The 20,356-nt window shown below is 41.4% G+C and overlaps 2 protein-coding genes and 1 long non-coding RNA gene across 3 annotated transcripts in view; 2 read left to right on the top strand and 1 right to left on the bottom strand.

Annotated features, from left to right (window-relative positions):
- Positions 1–248: 248 nt before the first annotated feature.
- LOC128806326 (uncharacterized) lies at positions 249–1,241 on the bottom strand. Its single transcript, XR_008436786.1, has 3 exons — positions 1,182–1,241; positions 806–987; positions 249–318 (listed from the first exon to the last, which is right to left on the bottom strand). It is a non-coding gene; the product is annotated as an uncharacterized LOC128806326 (long non-coding RNA).
- A 477-nt stretch (positions 1,242–1,718) lies between these two features.
- On the top strand, positions 1,719–16,291 carry QRFPR (pyroglutamylated RFamide peptide receptor). Its single transcript, XM_053976273.1, has 6 exons — positions 1,719–2,115; positions 11,503–11,661; positions 12,246–12,307; positions 13,054–13,289; positions 13,626–13,723; positions 14,667–16,291. Exons 1-6 carry the CDS (start codon positions 1,776–1,778, stop codon positions 15,068–15,070), a joined length of 1,299 nt encoding a protein of 432 aa, XP_053832248.1. The 5' UTR covers positions 1,719–1,775; the 3' UTR covers positions 15,071–16,291.
- A 12-nt stretch (positions 16,292–16,303) lies between these two features.
- Positions 16,304–20,356, top strand: part of TNIP3 (TNFAIP3 interacting protein 3) — a 57,075-nt gene continuing 53,022 nt past the window's right edge. Inside the window, exons 1-2 of the mRNA XM_053976274.1 lie at positions 16,304–16,915; positions 17,587–17,768. Coding sequence (XP_053832249.1) covers positions 17,700–17,768 — 69 coding nt within the window. The 5' untranslated portion in view covers positions 16,304–16,915; positions 17,587–17,699. The remainder of the gene's footprint in view (positions 16,916–17,586; positions 17,769–20,356) is intronic.

Genomic DNA, 20,356 nt, shown 5'->3' on the forward strand with positions numbered 1-20,356 from the left:
CCTGGTGACATTGGTCTCAAGTGGAAAACACATGGCAGTGCTGCACTCAAGCAAAGTGACATCTCTCACCATGGGATAATAAAGTCTTTGCCATGGACCTACACCTTAAGAGAGGGCTGTCAGCACTTGGAGGACTGAAGAAGCACAGGTTAGTGCAGGCATTGGAACTTCTCTCCATTGATTTCCACTTAACAGAATTTCTTTTTTTTTCAAAGATGACACAAAATACCTTTGGTCTTGTTGAGCATATTTATTTTGCTGAAAAGGAATTGGTGGTGAAATCTTCCTTCTCCAATTTTCCTTGGCAAGCCAGAAACTCTATAAAAAAACAGCTTTTGCTTTTTCTTCATTCTTTTCTAGAGGTTCCCTTATACAGGTAAAATTATGTACCCAGGCTATGGAGCATCTGTTCTATAGAAAATGTAATTTTGCAGCATTCTCTTTGGTGATGTGGTTTCCCTATGAAACATCTATTTCTTTGAGGGTGGTAAGTGTTGCCAGAACAGGCTCTCATATTGTTATTGCCTTTTCTGGATACTTTTTGGTAATTTCTTATGTGACTGATTAAAGCAAATTGTTGCTATTCAATGTAATATCGTACAAAGGGGATATTACCTGTGATAGTGAGAAAGCTGTACTGGGCAATTTAAATTAGGCGGGAAGAGAAGTCAATGCATATTTTCAACTTGGTCCCTCTGTTAGACCTGAACTATCATTATTATTCATATTTAAACTGCAAAGGCTTTTTTTTTTTTTTTTCCCAGCCACTTAGCTGAGTGCACCTCAGTAGCCTCCATGACCTTACCTGTGTAGCCTTGCCAGCCAGGTTGTGTGGGACGGAATTCAGTCACATCTCCTCTGGCAAGAGTGGTTGTACTGCTGGGAAAGGGGTCTTCAGGAGCCTCCTGTCCTCTCAGTGAAGTTTAGAAAACTGCTTTTCTGCTTGAGCTTTGGGGAGGGCCTGTAGTGGCATTGGCACAAAGGGGGCTGGAAGGGCAGATAAAATCCCTGCGCTGTCTTGTTTGGGCTGGGCATGAACCAGCAGCAGCCTGACCTGCTGTGGGTGGCATAAGCCTCCCCTCACACAGGAGGCCCTGCTCCCCACAGCATCATCTCTCTCCTTTCCCTCTCAGCCTGATCCAAACGTGAGGAGAGGTTGGTTTGGGAGTTTCAGCACCTACCTTGGGCATTGTGAGCCTGGGCTGGGGAGACACCGGTGAATGGCTGTAATGCTGTGAGGGAGTCCCAGCGCTGTGAGGGGGGGCAGCTATGACAGGGTCCCAGTGCAATGGGAGGTTGAGGGGCAGGTGTGTGACGGTCTCTGAGGGGTGTCCCAGCGCTGTGAGGGGCAGTTGTGAAGGTGTCCCAGCGCTTTGAGAGGCGGCTCCCAGCGCTGTGAGGGCTTGTGAGAGAGCAGCGCTGCTGTGAGGCGCGGCGGTCTGAGGGGCTCCCCGCGCGCTCCCTCCTCACAGCAGCCGCCTCGCGCCCGTCCCCCTCCACAGCGTTGGGGCCGGGGGCGGGCGCGCGCCCGGCGCTGACTGGCTGCTGCCGCCCCCCCCCCCCCGCCCGCCGCGGGCGGCGCCGCCGCTCCAAGTTTGTGTCAGGGCGGAGCCGCTGCCGGCCGCGGGCTGCTCCCGGCCCTGCGCGCTCCCTTCGCCGCCGCACCGCGGGGTCCGGCCCGGCCGAGAGCGGAGGACCAGAGGACGGCCATGGCGGGACGCGGGCGGCGGCACTGAGGCGGCTGAGGGTGGGGTGTCGGTCCTTGAGCGGGCGCCATGCGGTCCCTGAACATCACGCCGGAGCAGTTCGCACAGCTCCTGCGGGACAACAACGTGACGCGGGAGCAGTTCATTGCTCTCTACGGGCTGCAGCCGCTAGTGTACATCCCGGAGCTGCCGGGACGCACCAAGGTGGCCTTCGTCCTCATCTGCGTTCTCATCTTCGCCCTGGCGCTCTTCGGCAACTGCCTGGTGCTCTACGTGGTGACCCGCAGCAAAGCCATGAGGACCGTCACCAACATCTTCATCTGCTCCCTGGCGCTCAGCGACCTCTTCATCGCCTTCTTCTGCGTGCCCTTCACCATGCTGCAGAACATCTCCTCCAACTGGCTCGGCGGTGGGTGCCGGGGCCGGGCCGGGCGGTCCCGGGCCGGGCTGCGGGAAGGGGGCAGCGCCGCCGCCGAGACCTGCGTTCCCTCGTCTCTGAGGGACCATTCCTGCCCTCCGTGAGGGACCCTTGCCCTTCCCGCCCCTTGCGAGGGATGGCCTCTCCATCCCTCCCTCAGGTTGTGTTAAAATAACCGAAAATAACCCAGTCCTCTTTCCTGCTTATACTCCTTCAAAGTTGCGGTGTGCGTGTGGGGAAGCATTTCGTTGTGTGGAGCTGGCCAGGTAGCCTTGCCGTGCTACTTTCTCTTTTTTTTTTTTTTTTTTTTTTTTTTTTTTTTTTTTTTTTTTTATTTTATTTTTTTTTTATTTTTATATATTTTTATTTTCTTGCTAAGTAATGAAATCTGCCTGGCAAGTGAGGTATCAGTCTTTATACAGCTTAAGTTCCTCTGACAGCTATCAGCTTGGAGACAGTCCTCAGCCTTTTGTGAGGAAAAAGAATGTCCTTGAAGGAACAGGTGACTGAGAGAACATGTAGAATTTATGCTGAAATAATGCATCCGTTTAAATTTTTTAAATTCTTTTTTTCTTGGGAGCTATGTTGTAGTCCTGTTGATGTGAAGAACCTTTTGGCAAAGCTTCCCTGATGCCTAGAAAGAAATTTTTTTTTTTCCTTTTCTATCCATCCCACTTCCAAAGTAGTAAAGAGCAAGCAGAGAAAGGTGCAGTAGAATTGTATATGGTATTTATTTTCCTGTTTTTTTTTTCTTTAAACGGTGCTTGACAATTATAAGTGGAAAAATAAAAGGGGTGGTTTTGCATCAAGTAGCAGACAACATTTTGTACAACCACAAATTGAAATATTTTTCAGAATATTTCAGGATGATCAGGAAAGATGTTGATCAAGTGGCACATTGATTTCAATTTCCAAGGCTTACTGTGTTTCTGTTGTTCAGAGACAGCTCTGAAGGTTGTCAGAACATGGAGATTGTCAGAACTTCCCACAGACTAGAATGCTGGGTGGGAATTGACAGGTCAGAGGAGACTTGGAGCACATGTGAGAAATGGGCTTTATTACAGAAACTTCAATGAGAAGTGATGAATCCAGAGCTCCTGGGATTAGTGATAGTAAGGACACCTGTGCTATTTTCTTATGAGCTGTTTTGGGGAAGATAACCTTTGTGATTCTTCTCTCTCCTAAGGAAGGTTCTGATCTGTCAGCTTGACCAAACATCTGATCAGAATCAACTGAAGCCTCCACGTGGGGTGAATTACAGGAGATAGGGCATGGGCATGTGGAACATTGTGGGGAAAATATGTCTTTACTGACACTGTTACTGAGGGTGCCTGACAAAAATCTAGATGTAGTAAATGTAAAAGGTCTAGCATAGTTACAACAAATCTCTTCAGATATTCAATATTTGGGCAGCTAAAGTACACTGTTCTCTGGGGATTACTGTATTTTTTTCCTGCCCTCTTTGCTGTGCTAGAGCATTTTCAGAACAAGTGAATCCATAGATCTTTTGATCTGGTGAGATCATTACCTTGAACTGACACAGTGTTGGGAGGACATAATAAGTAATATCATGGAAGGGTGTTAACCCTTTACTCTGGGGGATAGGGGCTTTGAAGTAACATTGAGGAAAACAAATACACGAACTGATGGTATCCCAAGGGTATCTGGTTCCTGATGCTTACATGGTGAAGTGTGAATGGTGTACTGCAAATCAGAGCCTGCCAGTCCTGGAAGAGTTTTCCTTGCTAGCTTAACTGATTTAATATGCCTTTTGCCTTTCATTTTGGAGTGTGAAAAAATCTTATTCACTGTAATGCGACATCACTGAGTAGTGCAAGATCCAACTCTGTTGTGAAAAAGGTGATTTGACTTGTGATGTATCCTTGGTGGACAAAGTGGTGCACCCTGAGACACTTGATGCTGGAAATGGATTGGGGATTCTGAGCCTTGAGTCACTTTGTATCATGATTTACTTGCATCACTAAAACAAGCATCTGTACTAGGCGATGTGAACTGAGATGTGTATGTTTTGTACTTGTGTTTAATTTAGAACTGGTTGTTTATTTCCATGCTTGTGTATGTATGTTTGTATTTCTTCCCCTTCCGAAACCCACAGAAGAATGGGAGAGGGGAGGAAAAAACTGCAAATGCTGTAATGCAAACAAAAGAACAGCCACAATTTCAGAGTAGCTGAAGCTGTGACTTTTTTTTCACTTACATACTCTTAACTTCACCTGCAGTTAAAAATCTCAGTGTGCCTCACTTTACCTGATGATCAAGCAGCATTAACACAGACCCTTTAACTCTTTATGGGTAACAACTGGAAGCAGCACCATATTGACTAAAAACAGATTTGAACCGGTACTGCTTTTGATTCTCTGGTGTCTTTAAGAATCTGTGTAGCTGTGTCAGTGCAGTAGTGACAGTATATGATTTAATTTCCCAGTTTAAACTTCGCAGCTGAAATGGCTGTAATTTCATGGGGAGCTTTGAATGAAAATCCAGCATACTCACCTCTCTGTAATGCAGAAGAAAATGAAGATTGTGGCTTTGTCATAAATAATCTCTGGGATTGTATTTATTGATAAGAAGGATGAAATGGGAGATCAAGTGGGAGTAAATGGATGCATACAGCAGTAGTGTGTCTTGGTGCAATCTGAAGCAGTTGAGGACTTGCTTTCACGTAGTCATAGGTGGGAGGCAGCAGTAGTGGTCCTGTCATACTGATGACAGTACTATTAAAGATAAATTTAGGCTTTTGTCTCTGGGTCAAATATTACAATAGTTGCTTTGTTTCCTGACACTGCTTAGTTACCTGAGTATTGTCTTTACAGAGCTGCCTGGGCCAACAGGAGAATTCATTAAATGTTGTCTAATCTAACAGTCCTGGTGAAAGTTAAGGGCACGGGCCAACAGGAGAATTCATTAAATGTTGTCTAATCTAACAGTCCTGGTGAAAGTTAAGGGCACAACTTGAGCTTACAATACAGCCAGCACCGTCCTATATTCTTGTGAATTTTGCATCTTATCTGTTTGAGTGTGTATTCTCAAGACAGGTGTCAGAGGGTGACTTTGCCTGTCGCTTTGAGAGTAGTGAGTCATCTGAGACTCTCCTGAATACTGAGGTGCCCTCCTATATCTTGTCTGACCTCCAGCTGCCCCTCAGGAGAGGGGTGGGTCTTCTGTATGTTGCTGTGACTTCTGGTGCCTCTTGATGTGACAGTTTCCTCTTCTCTAAAGGTTTGGTAAAAAACTGACACCTTCTACCCAGCTGAGTCTTTAAGGAGCTTTGTTATGTACCAAATGTCACGTGTCCAGCAGTGTGTTACCTTAGAACTTCCCTGTGTGAGAACACATAAACATGCCTCTCTGAGGGATGAGAACTAAATCTTGCATCTATACCAAGAACTGATGTAAGACAATGCATTGCAGGTATGCAACACCCTTAGGGATATCATCTGTGTGATGATGATTGATGTGTACTGCCCCAAGTTACAAAATGTGAGAAAAATCAACTTGCTTTCTTCGAGTGAGGTGGAGAGAGCTTATTACAAGCTGCGACAGAAATTCTAGTGCAAGGGCATGATCAACAGCATTTTACCAGAGTAAGGAGCAATTTAACTTTTATCAGAGAATATTTTCAGGCTTTTACTTTTGTAACCCTGATAAAAGAAGTGATATTTGAAATTGCTAAATCACAGTTCGAGGCACAATGACCAACAATGAAGGCATAAAATGTTTACAGGAATGCCATTTATATTTGCAGTCTCTGAATGTGTTATTGTTGGGAAAACTATTCACTGTTTGAATAATCTATGCAGTTTTTAGCAAGCAGTGCATAAGGAGTACTTTTAGCCTCTAGAAAAAGAGAGGCAGTTAGTTATTTTCATTCCCAGTGTTCTGCTGCAAATTATTTTCTTTCCCAGTTGAAAGTGGTCCGTGCTGTCTTGACTAACTGTTGGAAGTGTTCTCTGAAAGCCTAATTGTGTGGAAATTTAAGCATTTTGATGCATACTTAAGATATTAAAGTGTTATCATTATTTATATTATTCAGAAGAGTCAACACTTATTTGTACTGCCAACCAGTGCAGAAATTAACACAGTTTCAGTGATTTTGAGGTGATCTCAGCACTTTAGCCTTTAACCCAGCACTGGGAAAACTTTTGGAATGAGATTTCAATAACCTTGACTGAACCTCGTTGAAGTGGGCTTTTATTCTTTGTTTTTGTTTGTTAGTCATATAATCTCCAACCATGTTCCAAACAGCCACATTCTTACCTGCTGGATTATAACAAAGATTTAAGCTAGTATATTCCTTTAAAATCTTCTGTTTCTTTGCATTAAGTCTGAACACAAATGTTAGCATTCACTTGAAATGGTTTTAATGTATGTGTTTGACACAGCTGTTTTTTTGCCTAACTCAGTCTTATTTTAATTTCACTGTATTTACTATGGTGTAGTAGCATAATTAATTTTTTTCCTCAAAACTTACCTTATCTTCCTGACAATAAAATCTGGCACTTTTTTCTGAGTTGCTTCATAAGAGACTTTCAGCTAACAGACACTTGAGAATGGGGTTTTATCAGTTTCTTTTTGCTGCAGATGAAGGTTGTTCTACACAAATGGATTAAGTATTAAGTGACATGTGCATGCATTATTCTGAAATAATTACCTTATTTAACAGTAGATTTCATTTTCCAGGTGCAAAGGCCTGTTAATGTTTGTCATTTGAAAACATAAGTTATTTGATTTAAAGTATTGAAAGATCTGGAGAAAGTCTCCAGTAATTATCTAAGCAGTTGGGAATGGCTGCTGTATATTTACAAATAAAACAATGGGTTTGAAAACTAAAAAGAGGCTTGATGTGAAGAACATTGACTATTCTGCCAAGTACAAGGACTCCTGGTATCTCAGTATTAAATCCCATTCAAACACAGTAAGGATGGTGGATGGATTTCAGGCGTGTTGATGTCAGAATTCCACTGAAGTTGATGGCTTTTCAGTTGGCCGTGACATTCTAAACAATTTATTTATTTCTCTTTTTCCCGCATGAAATCTGTTTTCAATACTTACGTGAAGGAAGTTCTACTTCCTTGCTCAACAGTCTCTTATCCTTGAAGGAGGTTTGAATTTCAAGGCATTTTGAGGGTCTTGTGATTTCAGAAACTGGAAGCATTTGTGTAGTGAGTGACAATTCAGGGCAAGCACAAGAGCCCTGAAGGGATATTATATTGTTAATAACAGTAATATCCAGAGACCTTGTGCATGGTGGCATCAGAAACTTCAGGGAAGCTGAAGTTCTGTTCTATTTTTACTTTTGGTACATTTTTGGCTTTGACTAGCTTTTACCTACTATTCATTTGAAAATATCATGGTGTTTCTTGTTTATAAAAAAACTTTTGTGGCTGTTTTGCTGTGGCCTTCAAGTCCCCAAAGTGTGTGCTGTGTGCAGGTGTTTCTATTCCAGCCAGCTGTGTCTAATGGAAAATATTCTTTTGCTTCCCATTTCTGGAAGTGCTAATGTCACTTGTCCAGCTCAGTAGGCTCAACCTGCTGGCATTATGTAGACTTCTGCTTTTAGCTACTTTTGTATAGCTTAAGTGCTTATTTTTTGTGTTTGTCTTCAAAAAGTTGAGTTAGGGGTTTTTTGCAGCCTTTTCTCCTGGGAGTTCAGCTCAAGGCATAGTGAGTCTCTTTGACAGTGTGGTTGCTGGGATAAAAATGAGAAGACATCTGTAAAAAAAAAAATGGGCATCTGGGAATTTGCGAGTTCTCTCCCAGTTTGGGGTGTTCCCTTTGTTCTTTGAATAGCTGGGCACCTGCTAGAAATTCCACCAGAATGATGGTGAAAGTTCGTCTCATTTTGTTACTTGAATAATAGTGATACTACTTTGCTTCCTAAGAATACCCTGGAATGCTGGGACTTCAGTGGAGGAGTAGTGCATTACAGGGAAATCCCAGTAAGGCAGGTATAGTTCAAGTGGATGTTAAGTCTGGCCTTTTTCAAACTGTAAGAAATAGCCTGTGGTGAAAGTTTGAGGGTTTTTTTTGTTTTTTTTTTTTTTTAGCTTTGTATTGTGTGTGTTTGCTTGTTTTCTGTTTTCTCCCAGCTTCAGCACTCAGACTTGAACTCATTTCCTTAGTGAAACAGGAACTTAAACATTTGATTAACAAGTTCAGCTCTTCTGTTTGCTATTTGTAGCACGAGTCCCTTCTAACTTAGTGAAGCAAAAATTGAAAACCAACTCTTTGGTTTCATTCACCGTTTGCTGTGTGCAGAGTAGGTAGGGTTTGAGCTTGCCTTTGGTTTTATCTCACAACAGAAGTTTAAGCCCACTGGGTGAAGGATGTGAATTTGACAGTGTGGGTCTTGTGCCGTATGTACTGGGTGTAGTGAAAAACTGATGAGATGCTGAGTTAGTGAAATACTGGCTCTGTTTCATGAGGCGTTTCCTTAGGCATTTCTGATGCCAAGGAAAAAGCAGGGGGAATTTTATTTTATAAATTGCATTTGATTCAAGATGTGAGGATGTCTTGTCTTGCTCTTTCTGATGCTTTGGAAAAATGCATACCAGGTGAAAAACACATGCAGCCCAATACATCCTCAGCCATGCAGTTCCTACTGGCTATGCTAAGATTTCATTCAAGGAACTTGAAACTGGATTGCAAGGTGTGTTTTTATTCTGGTTTAAGCTAGATCTGTGTGCACATCCATCGTGTTGCTGGTGTTGAATATGTGCTTGAAAGGTGCTTGATTTCCACCCACTGCTGTTTGTCCTCTCCTTCCCTTTGTGGAGCTGCAGAAAAAGGGATTTTTGAGCAACTAGAATTGGTAAGATCAGTAGCAAACCAGTTCTTGTAAGCTGGAGTGGCTTTTAGTCTGGCCTATCAAGTAGAAGTTTTCCTGTTCCTTGTTCCCTTCATGGAAGGTAGGATTAAGTTTTCAGAGTTTTCTGTTTGTTTTCTGTCTGTTTTCTGTGCTGTTACTGCTTAAGGTATCCGTAGCATCTTAAAACTTGACTGAAAATTGGATCAGATACTTCTTAGGCTGTTTTGAGTTTATGGATTATATCTGAGTAAGGTATAAAAAATGGTCTAGTAAGGAAAATAACCCTGACTGTTGCTGGAATGAATAGCTGATACTGAACTGTAAGAGTGTAAGGGAACTGTGGAAATATGGACAGAGAAAATTATCTCAGGGTCAGAAAATGGGTAATTGAAAAGTAGATTGGGAAGGGCAATAAGGTAAGATTTCTTACAGAATAATTTATACCACTTTCTATGATGGCTAGGACTTGAGAATGGCTAATGGAGACTGACTGATATGTTAAGAATTGAGTATACACTTTGGAAAGCTGTGGCAGCAATAAAAGTTGAAGTTGCATAAACACAATGTATCTGTACAACTTAGAAAATGCAGGCAGGAAATTGCATTTGTTTTGCACAGTGGCACTAACATAATTTGGTAATCAGCAGAGAGGGAGACTTGGAGAACAGAAGGATGATGAAGAGGTTGATTTTTCCTCTTATGCGTCCTCCTCGATATAGCTCACTTGACAGGATGATGCATTAAATGCTGAAGTGTACAGATAGAGTGATGTGTAAACAAGCTTAAGGAATGTGTTTGTAACAGTGGAAAATGCAAACTTTTAAACAGGTGTCATGGTTTGACACTGGCGCGATGCCAGCACCCCCATGAAAATACACCTTCCCAAATAAATGCTGTGAGATGTTATCAGGAACAGAGCAGAGCAGGCCCAAGCTTAATAACAAAGGAAAAAAAAAACTTTATTAAACTACTACTAAAAAAGACACACACACTAAATCCAGGATGAAGACCCTCTAAAACACCCCTCCTCCTCCCAATTTCTAAAACACCCACCATGAAACATCACCCGGGATTCCTGATCAAATTACCACCCTTCAGATAATCAATACTTAGTTTAGCAAGGGAGAGAGAAGTCTCTCTTGTGACGTAGACCCCCCAGGAAACACAGTTGCCACCTCCTGTGTTTCCATGTCATACATGGCAACCGCCCGGAGAAAATCTGCCAGTGTCACACTCTCCTTTCCATGCCACAGTGCTCTCACCACTGAGCATGGACAGACTGCTCATAGGGCTCCTTTAAGGATGCTTTGCCATGGACCCAAAGATACAATAGTTCAGCTTCTCATCCTGGGACTACAGTCCCCCCCATTTTCCCCTGGGGCCAAGGGTCCAGGAACAGAGATCATCTTCTTCCTGAAGACAGAGGGCATCACCATTCCTTCCTCAGCTTTCCTCTGTTCTTGCCATTCCTTCGCTGGTGGTTGCTGAAGCAGGTCTCCTTGGGTCACCACTGCATCCCCCTAAAATGCAGTCTCTGTTGCAGGAGAATTTGGTTCAGTCTATGGCTAACAAGAAAAGTCCAGCCAAAAGCTACTCCATCATCTCCTCCCACCTAAATATTTCTTCTTCTAACATCTCAGGTCCCAGACTGTCTCTCTTCCACTACAAATCAAGGAGGAGTAATATTTTACAAAGCCCTCATTTCCCGGAAAGGGTTAAAAGTTCAGACTCCCTGGACGGCTGAGATCTCTGTCCAGCATTCCCGACTCCCACGCTGGGCATCATCCCCCCCTTTCTGCTTCTCCTCTGCTGGCAAATCTCCAGGTGCCGTCAGGCTCTCTTTCTCTCTGGGGGGGGGGGGTGGGACGACAAAGGCATCTCCGCTTCTCTCCACCCTTCTGTCCGCAGGAGCTGGCCTGGTTCCAGACCTTCAGCCCCCTCGGCCAAACTGGACAAGGCCGCATGGCTTCCCCTCCCCCACCCAGCCCACGGCTGGGCAGGGGAGAGTCTGCACTCTCTGAAGACTGGAACCAAAGAGACAGTTCCCCTGGGAGTTCTTGCTTTTAACCCCCTGTGTTCTCAGAGGCGTGTCCATACTTTCAGTGGTCACTCCAGGTGCCAATATCCAAACCTGACCACTGATTGGTTTGACCCAACTTCCTGAAGAAAAATTCACTTCCATGTCAAACCACGACAACAGGTAACACTCAGAACATCATAAACTGTAGAGTAATCTGCCAAAATGAAAAAATAATAAATGGCTCTGTAACTTAACATGTTTGAAAACAGATGATGGAAGACTTGGTCAAAAGTGAAATAGGAGTAAGTGTCAGACTGGTAACAGAGCAAGTAAATATGTCCTTAGAAATCTTGGCTTTGCAGATGTGTACAATAAAGAATGGCTATGGAGAGCTGCATTGCCAAATGGCTTCTATAGGTGACTTAGCAGTTTAGATGTTACAATAAATCTAACAATCTTGGTCTGTTATTTTTAGTAATGGAGTCTGGTGTTAATAGCTGTTGCATGCCTTACTTTCTGATCATTGCAGGTGCCTTTTCTTGCAAGATGGTGCCATTTGTTCAGTCCACTGCTATTGTAACTGAGATTCTTACAATGACCTGCATTGCTGTGGAAAGACACCAGGGAATTGTGCATCCACTAAAAATGAAGTGGCAGTACACCAATAAAAGAGCTTTCACGATGCTTGGTAAGATTTTAAGCATCTCCAGTAATTGTATGTGGGAAATGATCTTCAGTGTGGATGGCATGGCAGAACATAAGCTCTGATATGACCAGTGATTCAGAGGCAGAGTTAATTGGCCTTTATAAAATAGGTCAAGGTTAGTGCCTACAAGTAAAGTATTCACTACCCAAAACTCTCACAAAGGACTTAGCATCTGAAGTCAAAAATGTACTTAACAAAGATAAACCTTTAGCAGCCATTTCTTTTTTTTTTTCAAGAAAAGTTCAAAATGTACAAGCACTGCTTAAGATATGTCACAGGGAAATGATCCTTCCCTTGTTACACAAAGAGGTTTATTTAATGCTCCTTATGCAGATTAAGTGCTTTTCCTGTGGAATATCAATGAGATAGAAGGTAGTTTGAGGGACAGAAAGCTGATGTCAAAAGAGCATGCTGTTATTGATTTGAGTGTTGACTGATGAGTGCCTCATAGAAAACTTTGTTCTTTGCTACAGTTTTCTACCTTGCCTGACTTTTCAAAGCAGTTAAACTGTACATACCAAATCCTGCTTGTTGAACAAAGTATGAAAAAATGTATTTGTTTACAGGCATAGTCTGGTTGCTGGCTCTTATTGTTGGGTCACCCATGTGGTACGTGCAACAGCTTGAGGTAGGTTAGGTCAAATGGGGATTTGTTTATTAAACTCAGTCCTTGCTGGATCTTCCTGTACCTTGAGGTGAAATGGAGTCAACTCTTGTGAAATTAGAGGGGGGTAAGGGAGTTGGAGCTTTGGTTGTTTGTGCCAGCCTGGGAAAGGCTAAGGATTACAACTTGCATGCACTGTGGAAGAGGGAATACAAGCAGGGACTAGTCAATGCCTATTCTCCCTAATCATGGTAATTACATCTGTGACTTGCACTGTGGCTTTCTTTTGCACTGACGCACAGGAATAAAGGGCTTAGATTGCTGTTTCAGGATGACACAGTGCTCCCCAAGATCTGGAAGAAATGTGCTTATTTTAAGATTACTTAGCTGCTCATAATAGTTGATGAGTTATCACACACGTTTGGAGGTTAGGCAGGAGGCTTGGCAGAATCTGCTGCTTGTGAGTCTGAATGTTAATTTTCTTGTTTTTTAAAGTGGCTAACGTGGGGTTTCTATGCATCCATCTTTACTTGCAAAATGTGTAGCCAAAGTCTCCTTTGAAGTACAAATCAGAGCATCTCCCAACCTCTCTCTGTCAATTTGGATTGAACCCAATATTTAATTGGAAAAGTGCTTGAAAGAATTTTGTCACTCTGAAAAATCTGTTGAATTTTGGTTGTTCCATTAAGAACAGGGAATATCTGAATGTGCTTGGGTTTTACACTTGGGATAAATACCTTAATGGCACATCTTCTTTGCATTTGTTACAGGTTAAATATGACTTTCTATATGAAAAAGTGCATGTTTGTTGCTTGGAAGAATGGACCAGTCCCATTTATCAGAAGATATATACGACCTTTATTCTTGTTATACTCTTCCTTCTTCCACTGATGCTGATGCTTTTTTTGTACACTAAAATTGGCTATGAACTCTGGATTAAGAAACGAGTGGGAGATGCTTCAGTTCTTCAAACCATTCATGGGAGCGAAATGTCTAAAATATCAAGGTTTGTAAGCAAAATGCACTTGGAACTTGGACTTCTAGAAAGCTTTTTTCCTGACTTTTTTATTCTTCCTGAATAGAGTTCAAAATGCCTTGCAAGACATGTTAATGTCATGCTGCAACGTGCTCTGCTATCCCAAAACAGAGAAATAAAGTGCTAGATTTATATGATGATGCATTTTTTTCTTTCCAAGGGGATTGTCTACTTCTGAGCTTTCCTTGAGGGTTTTATTTGAATCTGCAGCCATCAGAACACAGTCACAGGTCTAACTTGAAGAAAGAGATGTAACTGCCAGCCAGTTCCCAGTGATTCAGTGTGGAATTCTTGGTGCAATTTCAGGAAGAAGAAGCGAGCAATTGTTATGATGGTGACAGTGGTGTTTCTCTTTGCAGTCTGTTGGGCCCCTTTCCATGTGATTCACATGATGATGGAGTACAGTGAGTACCTGCCATATCTCATAGAATGAAGTTGGGGTTTTGGGGTTTTGTTTTAGTAATGGAACTTCGTATTGTGAAAAGCTAATGGTGCTACAGCATTCAGCTCTAGAATACCTTCTGATAGCAAAGGTTGATGTTCTGCTTATAAAAAAAGACTTAAGGAAAACCAGGAGTATTAGAGGAGTGAACGTCTTTGTGTAGATTCTTTTTCTTACCATGTCTGTTATGCTGCCATCATTTGCTGAAAGGTTAAAAGGACTTGGCTGGAAGGTAAAAGTTATTTCTGAGCATAAAATGTCTTGAGGTTTTTAATTATATTTCATATAACTTAACAGTTTTGAGTTAAACTTACAGTGGAACATTTATCCCTTTTATTGAGGTAAGCATATTGGAAATACAAATAGTGGACATCACATTGATGATATCCAATGAATCCAGCTGGAGTTTTTCAGTGCTCTTTGCTGAAAACTGGCTTGGAAATGCCCTCAATGCTTGTTGTGATGGCTTTTTTTTGCCTTATGCTCTGGGGTCTTCCACTGTTCATCTCCCACCTCCTCCATGGATACTGCAGCAGTCTACGTGCAGGAACAAGAGGAAATTTTCAGTAGTTGTACTCTACTTGCTAAATGCAGGATCTGTTTCTTTGTCTCCTATCACAAATAAGATTGTAGCAGATAAATCAATTGTCCAGCCAGTCAGCTTTTTTGGCTCATAATTTTTCTTTCTTTTGATTTTGTTACTACCTACATGCAAAGCAGGACTGTGTGATAAGTCTTGATTTTATCTTGTTGATGAAACTCAATTGCTAATGTTAAGAACTTCCAGCATGGGTTTATGTTGATTTTAAGCAAAAACATCTAATGCCAAACTGGATATAAACAGGCTAAGTAGTAAGCATTTATGACGTTCTGTGCCTAAAGCATATCTCTCTTCTCCTCTCCAGGTAATTTTGAGAAGGAGTATGATGACGTGACAATCAAAATGATCTTTGCAATTGTCCAGATCATAGGATTCTTCAATTCTATTTGCAACCCTATTGTGTATGCTTTCATGAATGAGAACTTCAAGAAAAATTTTCTGTCTGCCCTCTGCTTCTGCATTATGAAAGACAACATATCCCCAGGCAGGCAGCCTGGGAACTCAGGAATTACTATGAGGAGGCAAAAGCCAAGTGCATCTCAGAGAGATCCCATGGATTTGGATGAAGGCAGGAGGGAGGCATTCAGTGATGGCAACATCGAGGTCAAGTTCTGTGATCAGCCAGCTTCCAAAAAGAATTCGAAAAGGCACCTTGTCCTGTTCAGCTCTGAGCTTACTGTGCACTCTGCAGTAGGAAATGGACAGTAGCACCACAAGGGGTTCGGGAATGGAGAAGTCATCCTCTTTATGATCATTTCAATAAGCCATTTAAAAGAGTTTGCTACTTTGCATGCCGAAATGAGGAGGGAAGATGTGGACTCTAATAATGTTGGGATAGTGACTGAGAAAAAGTAATATTTATTTTATAATGACGAGGAATAAAACTTTGGAAAAAAACATTTCTTCCTGACCTAATGTAGGGCTTGTTTGCCCTCCACTTTAGGTAAACAAAAAAACTGCTGCTTGCTCCATTTATTGTGTGTCTGGACTGTACACAGCTGAATGCCAGAAGACAGGAACTATGGAGAGAATGTGCACCGTTTTGGGACAACTTGGAAGTCTGACATGGGGCTGACATTGTAAGATCTACTTTCTGCAGCTTTGAGGACTGAGCAGCTTCAGATCTGAGTTCAGGAAAGATGGAGAGTGAGATGCAATTCTATTTAAGGAAAAAAAAAAAAGGAATATGAAAGAGTTATCCAGATCATGACTCTGAAGAGATTTAAGAATTAAACATCACATGCATGTTCAGATTTTGTTAACAGGAAGCATATTAGTAATTAACAATGCATGCATAATTACTGTGCTGTTTTTTACAGGTTTATTCTTGGGTACAAATTTAAATGTCATTGTACTGCCCTGGAAACTGCATTGTTCTGCTGAAAAATGGAGAAGCTGAAAAAGTGCTTTACAAGAGAGTGCAGATGCAGGAGGTGTGGTCTGTAGAGTAAACACTGAATTGAACTTCCAGTCATGCTTGGACATGCCACTGTCAGGTTGAAAGGGTGGGCCTGATCCAGAGCCTGTTGGGACTTCACAGAAGACTTTCAATGGAATATCATGGTCTTTTGACCAGACACTTCTCTGAGGACATGCTTGTATTTTCTGTCTGTCCATCATCTTCAAAGGGCATTAATTGGTGTCTGAGAACGGGGCCAGTGCTTTATTTTAGGCTTCACAGTAAATTGTGGGGTTGATATCCATATAAATTCTAAATTAAAAATTTTGCTCTCAGTGGGCCAAACTGCAAAATTGCAAAGGTATGTTTGCAAGTGTGGGACTGGGGGAGAAGGGTGATCTAAACTGGTACACTGGGATCTGATCCCATAAATGAGGCCTTGAAATACAGAATGTGCCACTTCAGCTGAGGTTAGTTTGGATCCTTTAACAGCCTGTAAAAAGTCAGTGCTGTCTTCTGTCACCCCTTGCCTCACCATCCTTCTCTAATGTCTACAGATTGCAATGGGTTTGTGACACACTCCGCTTACATGTGTGTTTTTTATATTATATATGATACACTCCTGTGCAATGACAGAAAGCTCCTGATTTGTCCTGAGGGCCAGGAATTAAGACCTTAATGGTCTTAATGGTTATTATCATAGTTTTCTTCAGCAGATATAAAGTTTAACTGCCATATGGTGAGAACTCTGTGTTTGGATAGAATCTGTGACTGAAAACTAATTTATTTTAATCCATTTATTTATTTGCACTGCTAATTTCAGTGACAGATTTTAACAAACATTTAACTAGAACTTCCAAGTATCTTATGTTTTTGTTTTGTCTTCCCTGCTTCTTCTGATGTATCATAAAATGTTGTGTCAATGAATAACTGTTGTAGTATTAATTTTATTTTCATTAAAGTTCCTTTATGGCTTTGTTGGTGCTGTTTTGCACTAGGGGATATCTGCTGTGGACTTCACTTTGAGTCTCTTTGTTTAAAGATTCATGTGAGCTTATCTGTGCCTCTTTAGTGATGAAATTCCAGTCCTGTTACAGGTGTCAGCTGCTCCTGTAATCCTGAGAGCTGTGATTTAAAGGATTTTACAGAATAAGGTGAGAAAGAGAAAGAAAAGTCCAATCTCTTGGTAGAAGAGACGTTTCAGCACAGATGTATGAGGCTATGGTTAGATTAAATATAAACCAAAATAAAAGAGATAGTTCCCATACTGTTCTTAATGGTAATTATATTATTTATGCATTTTTGACAGAGTAGTTGTCTTGAAGCCAGGTAATCTTGTCCTGGCTGCAGGGAATAAAAGATCCATTATTGGTGTAAGCACCACCAGGATTTTGCCCATTGTTTTTTAAATCTGTCAGAGCTTAAGCTTTGATTTAGCCAGCAAAACCAGTTGTTCTGTTGAAGTGTGTCAGTTTTGAGTCCAGTCTGGTTACTCTATCCCTTGCAGTGGCTTCTACCCTGTGTGTGACTGTAGCTGAGTGCTTCAAACCAGGAAAAACCCTGCTGTCCCTCAGCCTGCCTGTGCTTATTTCTATCTTCCAGTAACAGAATTGCATGGTTCATTTGATCACAAAAATATTTTGGGCTAATGAATTTATCAGAGAACAGAAAAAAATAACCACTCTCACTTCCCTGAACTGAGAATATTTATCAAAGCTGTCATGTTCTTTGAGGAAAAATGTTTCTTCAAGTTTTTTATTATCTTAGTTATGAATTACTTGTAGTTTCTTTGATAAAATTAAAGAGAAACTTCTTTTATTCTCAGCTGCAGGGGTCTAAGCCTTTAAGTTGCAGTGAGATGATGCCAGGGACTGACAGGCTGATGAAGACAGGAGCCTGAAAGGACACATTCAACTGAACAGAGACTCTGGAAATTGAATGGATGAGGAAAAAGTGTCAGATGTGTCAGCTTGTTCAACTGATACCAAAGTATTTACGAGGGAGACAGTGAGTAGAAGGGAGTGAATCCTCTCAGTACCTGTAACAGTAGCAATTGAAAAATATCCAATATCGGCCTGTTCCAAGGAATAACCAATTACCAATGACTGCCAAAGCAGCAGAGATGTGTGATGTGCCTGCATCCAGGGAGTAAGTACATAAATTCTCAGCCTGGAGATGTGTTAGCCCTGTCTGCGTGCTGATGACAGGATTAGCTCACGTGCAGTGCATGTGCTGCTGGCAGAGTCTTTGAGCATGACAAAAGCCTTTGAAACAAGTGATCCAGCAGAGTGAAAGGGACACCTGAGAGATCAGAGAAATACATTGCAGAGGAGATCTAGATTATTATTGCCCAGAAAAAAGAAAAAAGTAGGAAAGGAATAAGTAGAGGAAAGGATTTAGTGGAGCTGTTGACTTGGAGAGATGGGAGAGGAAGATAATCATGGCAAGCTGTATTTTTATATAGATTAGAGTTGATCTGAGTGTTAGAAAAATTGGGAGAGTTTAGGAGCTGTATTCAGAGAGCAGTTCTATGAACAGAACAGCATCTCAGTACACACAGCAAAAGCCTGGGAAGAGTGGAACCTGCCCTTTTAGTGCCTCTCAAGTTGGGAATAGTGGAAGGGACCAGGAGCATTGCCAGCCTGAGGAGGAGACAGGTAAATGTGATTTAATACTAAATCACTAAAGTGATTTAGTGATTTTACTAAACACTTTAGTGTTAAAATCACTTTTAACACTAAAGAGGTTAGATTGTGTATATCCCCTCAGAAATACTGACATAACAATCTCTGTATTTCTTTCTATACTCCCAAGTCCTGCTTTACCCCTCAAAACTAGCTTCCAGGACTACTGCTGGACATTCATGCCATCATTAGTTTTCTCTGTTGAAGCTCCAGTGAAGCTGATGGATTATGAAGTTATTTTAAACACTGGTGTGGTTTGAGATGAAGGGTCACGTGCTGATTTATTACAAGGGTTTAATCTCTCCCCACCTCCTCATCCACATCAGTACAACAAAACCTGCTCAGTCAAAAGCAGTAAAACCTAGTTCCTTTCATTCCAAAAAATACAGACTCGCAGTCCTACAAGTTAGGGTCACACAATGTTTGTTTTGCTACAAAACAAACAAGCCAGGGTCCTACAAGCCAGGCTTGTTTTTGAGAAGGTTTAAGGATATTTGTATGTACTTAATGCATTCGTAAAAGAGGTAGGTTTGTTTGTATCTAGAAGAGATACAAACAAACTTCTACCAATTGCATCTCTGCCCTGTAAGGTGCTTAAAATGCCAACCCAGACTTGAAAAGATGTCTTGCTGCCTGAAAATGGTTGAATTTTGCTTCTCAGCCTCCTGTGGAGTAATACAAAGCTTTCCATGAAAAACTCTTACTTCCTTGCATTTTCCTTTTTTTTTTTTTTTTCCCCACAAAGCAGAAACTTCTGCTTATTTCTTATTCTTTGGAGAAATAATCATAAAACTTTTTCCCCAAACATATTGTGGATTATGTTCAGTTTATGAGAGGGGTCTCTGTCCTAAAATGACATAATGTGCTTGCATTGAAAAGCTTTTTACATTAGCACTTCTTAGAGGAAAATGTATATTTTTTAAGTTTCTGTTGAAATCTCTTTACAGCCTTCTAGTTTTCATTTGCTCTTTCCAATGCCATCACTATTTTTTTTTTCTAAATTAATTTCACCAGGGTTTCTCAGGATTCACTCTCCTCAGGTGAATTTACTGTTCCCTTGGACATGGTCCTTTTTTTCTCAGTCTCTAATCTTTTTCATGCTTTATTAAATTGCATGGTCTTACACCATCTTTCCCCATGCTCCTGAGCAAAACCTTAATTAATTGATTTAAAATTTATGGCACAGTCTTCATAAATCTCTTGTTACATCTTGGAAATTCATGAGAAAGCTTTCAGGCTTTTTCAGTGCTCTGGCATCTGATTTGTAAATCCATTTCATTTTCCCATCTGAAACAGGCATCCTTGCTATTTGCATTTATGCCACCTTGATAAATATTCTAATGTATGGACATAGAACTGCTGCAGGATCAGGGATAGTTCTCCTGTGGTATCACAGGTGCAATCTTTTAATTTCATTTTCTGCCTCAATGGCTTGCCCAAGCAAAAATTAGTCAGGGTTGAACTGTATTTTCCAGTGTTGACAAATAAATTCTTGACTGACTTAATAAAGCAGAGTGCACTGACTTACAGATCCATCACACTGGAGGGGAAAAAGATTTCAAATATTTTAGGAAAAAAAATTCCTAAATAATCTTTCTACTTGTAAAAGAAAAAGGTCAGCATGTTTGGCATTTAAAAAAAATTTTCTTCTTAATTACTTTTTAAGCTGCCTTTCCCTAGTGTCCAGATTCTATTGTGCGAGGTGAAGAAGCTGCTGATTGGAGTGTGTGGGACGAGGCTGAATTATAGTTCTCGATTTGTATCAAGGCTACTCTGCTCTGCTTGTTGGCATCCCTGAGAATCTTCTGCTTTCATGGTGTCACTGAACTCTGCAGCTGCCTTGGCTTAAGATCCCTCTTTTCCCAACAACTCAGCTTGGTTTAGTAGGAAATTGAGCTTTGACTTCTGCCA

Source organism: Vidua macroura, chromosome 4 (assembly GCF_024509145.1).
Source record: "Vidua macroura isolate BioBank_ID:100142 chromosome 4, ASM2450914v1, whole genome shotgun sequence".
In the NCBI taxonomy this organism is placed as follows: domain Eukaryota; kingdom Metazoa; phylum Chordata; class Aves; order Passeriformes; family Viduidae; genus Vidua; species Vidua macroura.